Source organism: Dermacentor albipictus, chromosome 5 (assembly GCF_038994185.2).
Source record: "Dermacentor albipictus isolate Rhodes 1998 colony chromosome 5, USDA_Dalb.pri_finalv2, whole genome shotgun sequence".
Lineage (NCBI taxonomy): Eukaryota > Metazoa > Arthropoda > Arachnida > Ixodida > Ixodidae > Dermacentor > Dermacentor albipictus.
Window position 1 is genome coordinate 97,858,389 of NC_091825.1, and position 16,543 is coordinate 97,874,931.

The window sequence follows — 16,543 nt, forward strand, 5'->3', positions numbered from 1 at the left end:
CCGCCGACAAGCACTGCAAACGCAAGTTGCAAGTTCCTTATATAGCGCGACAGAGACGACGCCGCAGACTCAACCGACGCGGCCGCAGCTGCTCCCGAGGACAGAGCGGCGCCAGTCACCGCGACTCGAGCGCCACATCGGGAATTTCCGTAGCGACCACAAGGAGTCGCTCGGTCACACCAGCACTATAAGGTCCTTTAACCAGCACTAGTGTATGGTGTAGATGACGGTTATTGTTGTATGGAAAATATACACCCTAAAGGGTGCAACTGTTTTTAGAGTGTATATCACTCTAAAAACAGTTGTACCCTTTGGGGTGTATATTTGTCCCACAACGATAATCGTCATCTGTCTTGCCCGCGTTTCCTTTCTTTAACGCTGCGAGCCCGGTACTTCCCAGTCACGAACGGCATGCACCTTATCAGTGTGACGCAGCATTCTCGACAGGAAAGTAAATGCAGGCAAGGCAGATGACGATTATCGTTGTGGGACAAATATACACCCCAAAGGGTGCAAACTGTTTTTAGAGTGTACGGCATCCCGATCTCGCTTCGAAAAGTAATGAGGTTCCCTTTGAGTTATCATAAATTATCTCTTTCCTGATTTCGTTTTTTCCTCTTAAGTAGTTATACTCACGGCAGCTTTCTTTTCCATTGCCACCACCTATGAGATTATTTCAGCCATATTTCAACCTCTGACTTTCCGCTTGACATTCTTTGTTCGTTTTCGTTATGTCAGGGCGCCACTCAGCGCCAAACGCTGTAAGGGCTGCGTTTCCCCTGACTGGAATAGTCATTCCATGGTCACATGATGGCGCGTCATTCTTTGTCTGGTCCCCGACGAGGTAAGCCGTTCTTCTGCTTACTACTTGTCTCTGCCGTTTTATTCCTGCTTCCGACATGCAAGACGCGGCAACTACGTCTGCGTCTCCGTCCGCCTCAACTTCCCCGCCTTGTGCTCGGTGCCCGGCATGGCGTTCGCACTCCATGCAGCCTTTGTTTGCGTTACCCTTTTCTCCTTCGGTATGTCGTGGCTCACGTAGAAACGTTCTTTTTGCACGTATCTCCAGGCGACTGGATGCGAGGCACTACAAAGCGTGAGGAAGAAAGCCATTTTACTCAATAACTTGGGCTTCGAGGGGCAGCGTCTCTACTACGACCTGGCGTTGCGAACGGACTTGAGAACTGCAGCTTCCGAAGACATTCTTCGCCTATTCGACCGACATTATCTTCAGGGACAGAGAGCAAAAACCCAGGGAAACCTTTCAGGACTTCGTCGCCGCGTTACAAAGGCTAGCGCCTGCTTTATGTGCGTTCGGCGCTTGGCACGACGAGTCCCTTCGCGACCAAATCTTGCAAGGCGTCGCATCAGCAAGAATACGAGAAAAGTTACTGTACGAAGGTTCGTCCCTGAAGCGTGGAGCAAGTCGGCAAAGAACAACAACTCGTCTGTTCAGCGCGTCTCGAGGCAACGCCAAGATGGCGTCGACAGCCATCACCTTCCTCGCCCGAGCGCGCAAGATGGCGGTCCCTGCGACCCTTCACCATCGACCCGGCGGCTTCCAGATTGCGCTCAACGGCATGGCGGAAAGTCGCAACGTGGAGAGGCCGACCAACATGGCGCCTGGCCCGAACTCCGCGAAGCCAGTCGAGACATCGCAGTCAATCGTTACCGATGTGGTTCACCTCACCACATCGCATCCGATCCAGGCTGTCCGGCCAAGCAAGTTACCTGCCGTGCGTGCGGAAAAGTGGGACATTACGCTGCAGTTTGCCGTTCGACGAGCCGAACGCAGCGACAGTGTCTCCTGCTCGAACGCAGCTTGTTTCCACTACCGCCGATACAGAATCGGCCACCACAGGCCCGTCTGTGCTTACGATTCAAGCACGGAATTTCCGTCCGGCAATAATTTACGCCGAAGTCCTCATTCCGAATATTATACACTCAACTTGCTCGTGGGTACATACGGTGTCGCTGATGAACAGCTCCCTGCACGAAGGACATTTCAATGTTTTTAGGTTTAGGTTTTCAAGGACATTTAGGTGCACGTTAAAGAACCCCAGGTAGTAGAAATTTCCGGGGTCCTCCAGTACGGCGTGCCTCGGAATCAGTGGTTTTGGCACGTGAAACCCCACAATTTATTATTAGTCTACATTCAATTGCTTTGAAGCCTCCAGTATTGCTTACTTTCTGTCTCGCTCTATGTATTGCAGGAATCTCTACTATTTCCTCACGATACATTCTACAGCCAAAGGACATCATGCATATTCAAGGGCAAATTTCCTCAGAAGACGATTGCAAGGCTTCAAAGACAGCAGGTGAAGACCCCCAACAAAGTGCTCAATTTCAGATGTTTAACGACAGATGCACTGGCTTACGCATTCGAGATGAGGATATGTTGGTGCATGCCCAATTTTTGTAGCCATTTTATTTTGGCGCGCAACCATTCACATAATTTTGCTACCTTAATTCACTCTCCTTCACAGAAGTACAACAAACTCATATTTTTTTCCTTCTAAAACAATCCCATTTTGAGGAAATTAATTGCTGGCATGTCTGCAGGTTTTTTCTTTTTTGTTTTCATTACCTAGATAGTTGCAGCACGTCTTGTGTTTTGCTTATTTAAAGTTATTGTCATCACACCATTAATTTCAGACTATGCTCCATTATGCCGATGTCACACGAGCACATTCAATCGATCAAGCCCGATCCGGATCTAAATTCTCGACTGCGTCTGGCTTCCCGTTCCGATGTCCAGCTTCTGCAAAACTTGTCGGAATTTTCGTACCACTTCGTGTTTAGATATGTTAACCATTTTCGTCGACGGGACGTCCGAATGAGTCGGATTTGCGCAGTTCCCGCCATGCGATGGTAATTCTTTGGGACGCTCGCTACAGGCACATGTGCTTGTCCATGGAAACCCGCAATGATAACGTGCAACCCGCGCTTTCTGGCTACATATGCTAGTATTTAGAGTGGCCCCACTAATTGCCTTCCTCAGTGTATGCATAGTTTTGTTTACCATCCGGCAAATTAGGTTACATGATTATGAAGCCAAGAGAACTGGGCTATTGCAACGGTCCATGTTTCAAAATAAATGAATAAGGGGGCGAGTGTACATCGTCTTTCTCTCTCTCCAAGACGACAGCGCCGTCGAGGCTGCGCCATGTTCCGCCTCCTAAACAAAGCTCAACAGGGGTAATTTCGGTTGCGGTACGAACAGCTGAGGTGTTAAAGAAAACAAACACATTTGGGTCATAGCGCTTTGTGTCTAATATGAATATTAAAAATGAATAAGTACAGAAGTTCCAATGCAGTTGAAAAGGTTCTAAAATAATGCGATGTGCGTCGCGTGCCCCGTGAGCTCCAGTGCGCTTGCCAAAATCGAAATCGCGTGGCCTGTGCCCTGAGCTGTAATTGCGTAATTCTGTTTCATCGCCCTTGTCAGTCCTGTGGCATGGCATTGTGCGATTTACCTGAGTGTATATATACCGGGTGTTTCAGCGAACACTTTCAAACTTTTCCAAAAGTTGCCTGTGGCAGATAGCACAATTCTAGTTCGTGAGCCGGTCTACTCAAACAGGCGGACACTACTTGCAAAAAACAAATTGAAATGCATAATTGACTAATAAAGAGAAATTCACTAATAAGTTTAGAACTAATTATATTATGGCCCACATTCCAATTCACACATTCTAGCCGTGGCGTTTGCACGGTGGATCCACTTAGAATGAATTCTCAAGACGGCACCAGTTTCGAGGTATTAATTCCTGAACTTTGTGCAGAAATGTCACTGTCACGGAGCAAAGTAGGCGCTTGAGAAGCCGACGACAATGACAGTTTTAGCTAAGCGTTAACTGCTTGCTCAGCTCGGACCCATGTACTCTTGGCATTTGCAAGCGAATGCTCGCGCACGTATTTGCAACCTACATCTCCCGTGATATATTTAGCAGTATGCGAACTCAAAACTGTTATTTTTTCTACATCAATTTTTCTCAGGCCAAAAACTTCAGCGCCATTGTACTTGTAGCTTAATGTAGCCAAATTTTCCGTTAGAGTCCTTGCAGTGTAATGTACATAGCAAAGTAGTACAACCTGCAGATGTACATAGTGGTTATGTGCCATTAACATATCGCTACATATACAGGTGGAGCCTCACGTGTCATCTTTCAGTGCTTTTTTTTTTTTTCTTGCAGGTCATGGCGCTGGAGAACATCTTTGTCAATTTTGCAGGCGCAGGCGCTGAAAGGCTTTCATTAGCGGGATGGCATGCAGCTGCTCAGTCGGGTCCCTGGGGAGAGCTGTCTACCAAGACAACTCTCTCGCTAATGAGAGCGGAAACAGGCTTCATAACGACCGGTGGACTCTCGTTTCAACAATTCGAAAGGTTATGGAACCTGTGCCAAACCTGGTTCAACGGCCTTCCGGATGAGTAAGTTGCCACAGGCATCTATTTATTTGTCCTTTCAAGGTACCGCCTCATTGGCATCGGACTTTGACTTGAACTTTGATATCTTGGAGTATTAATTAGGTCAGTTTTTTTTCTGCCCGTGTGTTTTTCACCTCTTAACTCTCAAAGGTTTTTGCGCCAGACTCCGGATTTGTCAAAACCTAGGTTTCAAAAATATCAGGGATAAAGCAACGGGACATCATTGGGAGCTCTGTTAGCACCCGTTTTTTACTAATACTACTGTTGCCCAGCAGCAGCTCAATGGTCGAACCAGACACCAAGTCACGCTCCCAGTTTTTCTTTCCCCCTTCTTACTATCGCCACCTGCGCGCTTGCTTGGTTGATGGTTGTCGCATTGTTGTGTCCTCGCTAAGCAGGGGGGAGCTGGGAGTCATATTAATTCGTGAGCATTAGAAGGGGAGGGGAGGATGGGGGGGGGTCAAAGTGGAAAAAAGTGTACCTGTATGTACAAGGCGTCCCAGCTACCATGCATCGCATTAAAAAAAAGTCTCCAATTTACGCTGTGAACATGGTTGGGCAGCAAAGCTCTAAACGACACCTAGAACAATTAACCATTGCGACGAAGCTTGAAATTATTCACTTGGCGACGCTCGCGTGCACTTTAACAGACTTGTTAGCCTCGGACCTTTCAATGGCCTGAGACTTGGCTCACGCCGCTACTTTGCTACCAACAGTGTACCAGAGAGAACAGAAATGCACTTAACCATACCTTTGCCATGCCCCTTGTATGTGCGCTGCTGTTCTCCGAGCGCCGTCACTACACGTGGCCTTTCCATCACATTGGCAAAGAAAACGTCGTTTCAAAAACGGGATCTTAGCAGGCCATGTAATGCATAGGGCGGGTGACCGGTGACCAAGAGTTGCAGAATGAGTGCCGAGGGAAGGGAAGTGCAGTCGAGGACAGCAGAAAATTAGGTGAGGCAATGAAATTAGGAAATTTGCAAGTGCAAGTTGGAATCAGCTAACACTAGACAGGGGAAATTGCAGATCACTGGGAGAGGCCTTCATCCTGCAGTGAACATAAATACAGGCTAATGATCGTGAGGGGCAGTGACAGCATGTGTCAAGCACATGATATGTGAGCGTCAAGTCCTCTGTTCTCCACAATCATTTCAATTTTGTTACAGCTTTACGTTACAAGAATACCGAAAAATGCATTTTGTGTCCTTCTAAACAATGTACATGTTGCAGTGAAGAGTGAAGCCTTTTAACAACTTTTTGGCACAATATGTGGGTGATTCCGCATTTTTTGTGATACCACAAACATACTGTGGCATGAAGATCAGTCATCATTAGAAAAGAGTGTCTTTGTCTTAATTAACTTAATTAAGAACTTATATTAAAGTGCTATACACTTCATTTAAGGCATCGCTTAGGAGCTCACGTTCGTGACCAGCCTTGCCTGTGCCTGAGTGTTATTTTATTATTTGGTTCTGATCCCGCTGTGAAGAAATAATTTGTCTTGTAAGTAAATTGTTGCAGTTTAGTACTTTGGTTCTTGCTGCAAAAGGAGAGTGAGAATAGTGTGTTGCGTGAGCAAAGATTAGCTGTTACATGGCAGTCACTAGGCTATGACGTCTTAACATTGATTTTGTGGCCACTAGTACTATACGCCCTTCAGTGTGACAGTGTTAGCTTGATTGAGGGTAGCAACCATTGTTTGTTTCGATAAAAGAAATGACATGGTGTTTCTGGCCTTTAAAATAATTTGAACTCTTTGCATCAGTGTAATGCACATAACCCTGCCTTTCCTTTTTATCTTTCTGTTCTTAGATGTGTTGTTTTTAATGTTACTACAATAAAATAACTGCTAGTGGATCAATGTTGCAGTCGTAAAACGTTTTGTCAGTCAGAGTGGCATAACTTGAAAATAAATTGCCAAGCTTGGTAGCTGTTCTGGACTTCACATATAAACACACAAAAGGTGATAGCAGCTGTGAAATAGTGTGCACATTAACATTTAACACATTTACAGGATTTTAGTTAAATGCTTCGGGTTGCACACAAAGCAAGCAGAATGTGCACAAACAGCTCTAACGAAATGCAGAAGCAATGACTGAATGCAGCCCCCCGTTGAATGACAGTTTGCTCTTCTTTCATGCAATATAGGAACGCTCTGCACATTTGCAGCAAGGATTTCTAACTGGAGGAAGAATTGTCAGTACGCTTTAGCGAAATATAAGCTGAAATCACCAGCAGAGAAGCGCTGCAGTGTGCATTTCAGTACTTACTGCTAACCACCTATCTCCAATAATACGGCAGCGGTGCTGCCACCTACGCAGCCCGATCTCGGGACACAATCACATCGACTTGTGTTTATTGTGTGTCCTAGTAATTCGTTTTTATGAACCTCCAAAATGTCAAATGAGGAATCTACTATAGACGGCACACAGGACCCTGTGGTATGCACAGCAACTTTTCTCTGCATTGGCTGCCTTCTCATTGCAGTGTAGTGGGCAATGTACAGCCACAATAAAAAATTTGGTGACCATAGCACCACACAAAACTTGAAATATATTCAAGCACAGGTGCATGACCTGGAATTGGTTTAATACATTATGTTGGTCAAGCACGTGGGGATACGTGCACGATTTCAGCCGGAATGCTCAGGCTGTGGGAAAAAAATGTAGCCCCTTTGGTTCCCAAACTTTTGATTGCAACTGTACATGCAGACTACAGTGCTGATTCAGCGCACTACACTATAAAGATACATGCAATACCTTTCTCTGTAGGAGTCATGGATCAGCTCTGGTGTAGTTTTCCGTGGTATGTGGACCATGCAGTCTGGACTGATTCGAAAAAGCAGTGCAGATCTATTAGCACTTACGAACTTATGTGCGAGTTTTGCATGCCACAAGGCCTTAACAGGCACAATAGGGCCATGTCTGCAAACTTAATCTGAATATGGCAAACACAAAGAATTTCCTGTATAAAATCAAACACATTAGGTCACAACCGTGCCCTGTGTGCAAAGTGTGGGAAGATATAGCCCACCTATTCTGCACTTGCACGCTATATACACTAGAAAGTAGGGCCCGAATGTCCACGCTTGACATTCACCAACTGTCATCCTCTGAACTAAGAAACTTCCTTGGTCCATCAGCTAGAAATGCCTGTGTATCTCTCGCAATGAAGGCACCATCATGTTTTCCAAGAGACACAGGTCTCAAACAGTTGAGTTTTAGGTGCTGTGTTTTGTTTATGTTGTGTGTCAGTTGTGCACTGTGCTCATAATTTCATTTTTAATTCTATTCATCTGGAGCAGCAAGCTGGGCATAGTGCCAGGCAAATATCTCCAGAATAAATTTTCTCTCACTCTCCAGTTTACACAGACCTGTTAACGACAGTTTTGTCCGGTATGCATTCTCTATTGCAGGTGCAAAGAAAGTAAGCAGTTGACGTACCCCAAGGTCTCCGCACTACTCGGCCAACTTGGTCTTCCACTACCCTACGGTCACTTCGTTTTTCACCGCTACAGTGGCGGACTAAACCGGATCACTGTAGACAATTATTTTTTTTATCAGAGGCGGTCTGACGTGTGCAGAGGCTTTCATGAAAACCATCAGGTGGATGGGGACAATGAACATGTAGCTGTTAGCTGGCTCGAGTTCTGCCAGCTAACGCTTGCTCTTTCATAAATAATTTATTTTATTTATGTGTGTGTGTTTGTTTTTATTTGTACAAAGAAAAAAAAATAGTCAGAGTTGGCTTGTCTCTTATGTTTTGCAAGGGGGTGGCTGGATAAAAGTATGCTCCCACTTGGGAGTGACACTGCCCAACCCCCACCTCCCCTCCCTTGCGGATGCGTTTGTTAGCGCTTTCCTGAATGATGGGTTACCCAGTAGTGCAGTTTTCTATTTTCCTATCGACAAGAAAAGGCCACAAGTACTAAACAGAAGGTTCGTCAAAACTGAGGCACGTGACAGCCTACTTCATGTCTGTGTGGCCCGATTACCCCTTGCATGCAGTAATGGCACCAAATTATTTCCCATTGGTCAGTCTATGTGCGTGCATGATTCTAGGGATGTGGTCCAAGAGAAACACTTGAGGCAAGCAAAGCAACCCAAAGGATATTGCTGGTGTGTCGCTATTCTCTGCGAATATGCAGAGGAGTGAAAGAAGGCATTATTTTTAGCCGGATGAGTATTACTCAATGACATGATGAATATGTGTATCTGCATACATAAAAAGCCTTTGTTTTTATAAATGCCTGCCATTTGTCAACTACTTGTAAGGAACGCATTCGAGAACTAAGTAAACGGTTAAAAACTTGTTTGGGAGAGCAATTTTGGCGCCATGTTAATCTTGAAGATAAGCGACCACATGTGGATGCGAGCCAAAATAACGATAAACAGGTTGACAGCTTTAGTGGGTTTTTGTCTGTTTTTACGCAACATAACGGTACGGTTCCGCACTTTAGAGATGCATATAATAGGGTACCAATAGAGGATATAGTAATTGGTGAAGAAGGAATTCTTGCTCAACATTAATATAAAGAAATCGCCTTGACCAGATGAATTACCCAACAAATTTTTATATAGGTATGCAGAGTGGGTTTCAAAAAACCTTGCCGTTATATTTCACTCACCTATTACTACCGGCTGTTTCCCCCAGTCCTTGGAAGCGTGCCAGAATCGTACCCATACACTAAGGCGGCGCAACAGCAGATGCCAACAACTACCGGCCAATTTCCCTCGGCAGCGCGTGTTCAAAATTACTGGAGCATATTGTATCAAAATATTTACTTACATATCTGGATTACCATGTGGTATTATACAGCCATCAATGTGGGTTCAGAAGAAAACTCTCCACGACAACTCAACTTACAGAAATTGTACATGACCTCTCCCAAACCATCAATTCACGTGGCCAAACCGACATAGTGTACCTAGACTTTGCAAGGGCGTTTGACTTTCTCATCCTAAGCTATTGCACAAAATAGATGCCATATTTAAAAATCACGAAATGGTTCCATAGTTACGTTCACTGCAGAGAGCAGTATGTTCAAATTGGACACTGCCAGTCTGTACCCTCACTTGTAGAGTCTGGTGTACCTCGGTGCACGGTACTAGGACCACTCTTATTTCTCGTATTTATTAATGTACTAATGTAATGTACCGTTGCGCTTGTTTGCCGACGACTGATCATTTATAACAAAATTCAATCGAGACAAGACCAAGAACTTAACTCAAATCTACAAAAAATTTTAAAATGGTGCGACGATTGGCAAATGGTCATAAATCCCGAGAAATTGGTGTCTATTTCACATAAAAAGCGTACCCTTAGCTACTCGTACTACATTGATGACAACAAATTCGAGAGAACGTTGAAAAACACAAATACTTGGGTTTAACTTTTACATCAGATTTACGCTGGAATACACACACAGAAAATGTGTGCATGAAATCGCTTGGAGCCCTGTGGTCTATGAGGCAGAAAATCGGGCACCCCCTGAAATTAAATGTGTTGCTTACAAAAACTCTAGTTAGACCAATTATTCAATATGCTAAAATCGTTTGGGACCCACACACCGTAACTAGCTGTTCTAAACTTGACCGAATACAGAGGCTAGCTGCCAGGTTTTTGTTTAATAAATATTGTTGCGTTCATTCTCCAACAGTTATGTCAGTTGATCTAGCACCACTTGAGCTCAGAACTAAATACGACCGATTAAAATTCCTCTTCGAAGTTATTCACAACCAAGTAGATATTAAACCAGATGATTATTTTGAGCTTCCTATGAACGCGTCAACGAGGCATTGTCCTAGTATGTACATTCCTCCACTCACCCGCAATGATTGCTTCAAGTTCAGTTTCTTTCCTAGGGCGATAAGAGACTGGAATTTGTTACCCGACTCTCTTGTAACCTCAATGTCCTTAACTACCTTTTTGGAAAGTCTTAAAAGCACAATTTTTTGTAATAACACATAGTGAATTACCCAATATGTATGCATTTACTTTTACATGTGCAACTCTTATTGTGTCTATGGCAATGCAGTGCCAAACTGTGAATGGTTTCTCTAGTACTTTCCCTTGTATGTTGTAGTTCATACTTTTCCATTCTACAAGCTTTGCGAGTCAAAGCTTGTGACTCGGCCGCATTCTATGTTTCTTTTTGTTTTTATTCTCGACTCCTGCAATAGCCCGATGAGGGCTGACTATCAATAAATGAATGAATGAATGAATCTCGACGTGTTTGATTGTTGCCCCAAGCATACTGCAGTCATGGAACTCTCGTCACTGGACAGTAGCTGTAAATGAGCAGGTTGCAGTTGTATTGTGCGGATAAATTATACGGAAATTAAGATAAGAAATGGCAGGAGTGTGTGAATAGTGAAAGCTTTTGAGTGATCAATCTAACATAACCCTATTCAAGTTTCAAATCTAACAGTCACTGTTTGATTAGTCTTTGACAGTATTTGATTCGGTCTAAAATGTGACATTTCTAGCATTCCTACAAAAGGAGGTTGCATAGCATGCATGGTTAGGCTGTTTTATTGGGATAGAAATTACACACACCACTGGTGCACTAGTGCGGTTGCAGGTGTGGTGGTGCAACTGCTTTTTAGATTGCCACATATTGAGGAAAATATATTAGCTCAAATCAATAAGTTGATTATCAAGCAAGACTTAAAAAAACCTTGCATCTACAGACATTTCTTTCTTGTTTTTAATTCTTTGTTCGCAAGAGGAAAAATAATGGTGCAACAATAGCACTGGGTTTGTAAATGTCTTCTAGTGTGTGTGTGTGTGTGCACATGCATGTGTGTGTACACACACATTAAGGGTCCTGCATAATGATAAGAACTATGGGATTCAGATGGGGCACATTAAGAGCATTGGCTGTATTCTTACCCTTCGGCGCCCTTTTGCAAAGCGAAATATCCAAACGATGGTGGCTGTATTCATCACAGAGCAGCATTCTTTTCTTCGGTGAAACCTGGCAACCGCTTTTCTGGCTGATGCAACATTAAAGGAATCTTGTGCAATCTACCAGGCACAGTGCAGGTGCTCCTCATCTTTGCGCGTTTCGAAATACTAAATACATGTGTGTTTACCAAACGGAATGAGCAGACGAGCGTTTCTCTTCTGCAACCAAAACGCTGAGTAGACGATCAGGAACACTGCATGATCCGTGGTCGGAAACGTGCAAGCTTAGACGGCATTATTGATATGTATATCCTAACAGTTCGTATTATCTATTTTTTAAAACTATAGTAATTTCAATTGTGTTTTGAGAATCTTTTAGCTTATGTAGTCTAGAGTTTGACAAAAGTTTGCCTGGTGAGGTAACATATGATAGAACTTGCGGTCACCGACCAAGTCAAAGGGAAACTAAGATGTTTTGGGAGCCATACGGGTTCTTTGATCACACCAAAACTGTGCAGGAGCGGCAATTTTTATGCCAAGATGAGATTTAGGAAACGAGTGTAGACAGCTATAAGATACCCTGCACAGACTGCAGCTGCAGTTACATTGGTGAAACCGGCTTATTTGCGAGTAAAAATATCTCCAACAACAAATATTCAGAGCCCTACCCAAGCCCCCTCAGAGTTTTCGGGGGGGGGATCAGAGCAATGCCAAAGCCTGCCCCCCCCCCCTCACCCTCCCTTAAAGTGTTATAACCAGTGTGTTCTGTCACCCACATCGTTTCAGGATTCTTTTTGAGTTGCTTCTACCTTTTCACGAATACACGCAAAGTGCCTCGAGCGACCAGTTGCACAGCAATTTTGCGTGTATTCGCGGCCTCCTTTCAAGCTCAGAAAAACCCTGGTACATAGCACATATTGATCAGCAGAAGACTGTATCAGGAGTTTTTCATGTTGCTCTACAATTTTCTCATTGACACATTTCATGTAATTGTAATATTTGAGAACTTGACTTATTTTATTTTATCTGTACATACTGCAGTCCTATTGGGCTTTTGCAGGAGCGGGTGTGAAAAGCAGAACGACAAATAATAGAGGTAATGTGAACAATACAGACCAAATCAAAATACTAACTACCAATTCAATAGTAATTAAAATTAGTTTAAAGGAAGAGCATGAGTAGGACCAGGCAAGAAATTCCAATATTCAATTACACAGCGAAAGAAGCTGTCACTGAGAATGTCCGTATGGGCAAAGTAAGGCACGATAACGAGGCAATATGTGAATCTGTCGCAGTGTTTGCTTTGATAGCAGGACTGCTTTTTCGACAGTGTTTAGCAAAAGAGATAATTGCACATGGCATTTATGATGGCATATGCACATTGTCAATGTAATATATCTGTGTCCCGGTGTCAAATACTACACTTGGGTTGCGTCCTGCCTCTTCATCCCCACCTTACCACACACCATGCAGCCATCACAATGCCACACCTACTACACCAACCGTAAACATATTTCGAGTCCTGTTGAACGTTTATTTCACAAAACATGCCTCAAAAAAGAATATGAATGCTACCATAACAAAACAAATTCACAGACATCTGGTTAGAAAGTGTATTTATTAGGCTTAAAATGCAGTGAGATTTTGAGAAACTGATGTACTTTTTGGATAATGGGCCCAGCCACAATAGTAATGACCCTCCGTTCTTTCTAAACATACCAGTAACCTGCAAAATTCAGCGAATTGCTAATATTTTACACGCTTATACCCTTTTACAATGTAACCTACACGTGAAAAGATAAGGCATATGTCGAGCAGATCGGACATCGAATTCATAATATAAGTTTTTGTTTAATGAATAAACAACATAGCCCTGCCCAAACAAAACAAGCTAAAAAGTGCCCATACAATGTAACCTTGCAAAAGAAAATAATCAAAAAACGTGGTGGACGTGATTATGAGTTGTACAATTAAACACTGATGGTAGTAGCAACACTGGCTTGGATAGCCAATATTCAGTGCCACAGCCAATTTAAGATGCCGATGCTTCAAGCTCAGTGGCAGGGGTCTCTTGCTCTTCGTCGTTGTAGATGTTCTCAGCCTAAAAAGGAAATCATCAAGATAAATTTACATCACAAAGCAGATAATCTTTATGGCTTAAGAATATTCAAAAGGAAGCAGGAGGTATGTACAATGCCATATTCCCAGACGTTTATTGGTTTTACGTGCACATGCCACTTCTCAATCTTTAGGCTTTGGACTTGTGGAAATGGAATTATGCAAGTGCATTTTTTAAACATATCTATACATCAAAGACAATGAAAGCAACCAATTCGTGCCCCTACAATGCTTAAAGTGTCCAATCCTTAGGCCTATCCAGCAGAGCTCTCAGATGTGTACTTACCGCAAAAACCCGCGTATAATACGAACCCGAATATAATACGAGGTGAAATTTCTGGGACGAGAAATGGAAAAAAAAAAGGTTTACCCGCGTATAATACGAGTGAGAGAAACTCGGGGAAAACATTTATTGAAATCGGACTCAGCACTTCATTCACTGTCGTCCTCCGCTGCGCTTTCATCGGACAATTCCTTGTCTGACATATCCTCCCAGAGGTACTCATCCTCGGTGCCATCGAGCGCGTTCGAGATCCCGCACTTCTTGAAAGCGCGACGCACAAGGTCTTCTGGGATGCTCGCCCATGCGTCCACGATCCACTTGCACAGCGTGGCTGGCGATGCCCGCTTCAGCCGCCCAGTTGGCGTCACTGCAGGTTCACCTGACCGCATCCACTCTGCGTAGCACCGCTTCACCGCGTCCTTGAAAGGCTTGTTGACGCAAACATCTAGAGGCTGCAGCTGAGACGTCATCCCACCAGGGATAACGACGAGTTCAGTATTACAATCACGCAACAGCTTCTTCACCGAGTCGGCCAAATGGCCACGAAACGCGTCCAGCACGAGGATGGACGGGAACGACAACAGTGCACCGGGCCGCCTACACCAAACGGACTTTATCCAGTCGAGCACAAGACTCTCATTCATCCACCCTTTCTCATGGCATTTAACGATGACATTTTTCGGCAGCTCACCTTTCGGCATTGTCTTGCGCTTGAAGACGACATAGGGCGGGAGCTTGCGGCCGTCTGCCGTGCATGACAACATGACGGTAACACGCGTCTTCTCGTTCCCAGTGGACCGGACACAAACTTGTTTCGAGCCCTTTTCGTGCACGGTGAGGGGCGATGGCATGTCCAGATAAACTGGTGTTTGGTCAGCATTGCCGATTTGCCCTAGCTGAAAGTTCTTCAACTTGCGCAACGAAATAACGCGGCGCTGGAAAGCCACCAGTAACTCTTCAAACGATTCCGGCAGCTTTTGTGAAATTGAAGTTCTCCGGTGCAATGAAAATCCTGCACGGCACATATACCGATAAACCCAATGCTTGCTTGCTTTGAAGGTGGAGCTCGTTAGGCCTTTTTCTCTCGCAAGCTCCCTGGCTTTTGCCTGCATGAGCTCCACGCTCACAGCAAGATGCGCGGCTCGCTGTTCTCGGACGAATTCCGTCAGTTTGAGTTCAATTTCAGGGAATGCCCCATTCTTCGGGCCGCGAAAGCTTCTTCGCTTTCCGCTGCACTCGAAAAGTGCTTCTTTTTGTCGTCGCCATCCGCGGATACTTCCCTCGGTGACGCCAAACTGCCTCCCGGCCGCACTGTTGCCGATTTCCTCTGCCGCTAAAATCACATTTCGCTTGAAAGCTGCCGAGTACTGCTTCCGTGCCCCCGACATCGTGCTCCTTCACTAAAAACGATGCACTTCGCGAAGCGCGGTTAACACGTGAACCATGCGTGAACTGCCAAGGTCCACACTCAACAAAGAAAGAAACGATGCCGTAGCCACGCTGCAATAGCGAAGGCAAGCCGTAGCCAGGCAGCAATAACAAAGCCAAGTCGTAGCCATGCAGATATTACGAAGCCAAGCCGTAGCCACAGAGCAATAACGAAACCAAAACTTCGAGCCGAACTTTGAAATTTTTGTCCGGATCCGCATATAGTACGAGGCGGAAATTTGGGACGCTAATAACAGGAAAAAAACCTCGTACTATACGCGGGTTTTTACGGTAATCATTCCTTTAAAGCAAACTAGCATACATATTGATCATTGACAGGATTTGTGTGAACTTTGCTATGTTGTCCGTTGTATCAACACATTTGAAGCAGAGTAAGCACCTATTTCTTACAAGAAGACACGTATGGCAGTTATTGTGCGTGATTACTTTAAAGGGACCCTGAAACGATCTTGACGATTTTCTACAAATGTACTGAGTCGTTAAGGTAGGTGCTTCTGATCATTAATTGACACATCTAAGTGCTCCACGTAAAGCGTGTAATTTATTATAAGGTTTTAAAAATGCACATTGCTTCCGATTGCAGCACGCTGCTCGGCGGAATTTTAAGCCGCCCCTACCCATATGACGGAAATCATCCATATGACGTCAGTGGGGCGAGCTATCCGATTGGCTGACCAGGGCACGTGATCGATAATTTTTCCAACTTTATCGTAAACAAATGATGTTTGTAATAGTTGGCATGTTAGTTAACTTGCTTTTGTAAAAAGAAAGTAACATAAAGAGAATGCACAAGAGCAATTTTTCAGTACACTTAAGCACTTCCGGCACACAGCAAGTGTTGCCTGCTTGTAATACAACGTGCTCCGTTCTTGATGAGAGCTCTGCCGTCAGTGTCGGTCTGTCTTTTCGTTCGCGAGCGCTATGGTTCGAATTTGTTGCGTTGTGGACTGTAAACGTAGCGACTGGCATTATGTCCAGCTGCGACATCGTGTCTCTCTGCAAGCCAGTAGACGAGCGTACTGGCTGCAGTGCATTGGACTGCCGCTATCCGATCGGCGCCAGGATTTGCGCGATTGCGGCCGTCATTTTACACCGGAAGATTACTAACGCAATAGCATTTCGCGAGTCCTGCATTAGGGCAAACGCAAGCGCAAGGGAACAGGACCTGGCCGCTTGACTGTGCCGTTTAACGGGTGAGCATCCAGAAGCGCAAATGTGAATGGTCTGCACAGTGCAGCCACCTGGTGGCGTAGAGCTCAACCACACACGGTAGCAGTAACAAAACGTATTCTTCTTTGCTGGTGGTGTAAATTTTTCGCAGGAGTGTAATCATCAACACGTTTTTGTAGGCA

General features: G+C 44.6%; 1 protein-coding gene and 1 long non-coding RNA gene across 3 annotated transcripts in view; one reads left to right on the forward strand and one right to left on the reverse strand.

Annotated features, from left to right (window-relative positions):
• Nucleotides 1-643: 643 nt before the first annotated feature.
• Nucleotides 644-8,126, forward strand: LOC135917259 (uncharacterized). 2 transcript variants are annotated; one of them, XR_010569241.2, is made up of 4 exons: nt 644-844; nt 2,214-2,318; nt 4,197-4,432; nt 7,848-8,126. It is a non-coding gene; the product is annotated as an uncharacterized lncRNA (long non-coding RNA). The 2 variants fall into 2 exon arrangements; XR_010569240.2 differs by having other exon boundaries at nt 681-2,318.
• Nucleotides 8,127-12,940: 4,814 nt separating this feature from the next.
• The window catches only part of Caf1-55 (chromatin assembly factor 1 p55 subunit), a 30,573-nt gene continuing 26,970 nt past the window's right edge, over nt 12,941-16,543 (reverse strand). The window contains exon 13 of the mRNA XM_065450799.2: nt 12,941-13,442. Coding sequence (XP_065306871.1) covers nt 13,374-13,442 — 69 coding nt within the window. The 3' untranslated portion in view covers nt 12,941-13,373. The remainder of the gene's footprint in view (nt 13,443-16,543) is intronic.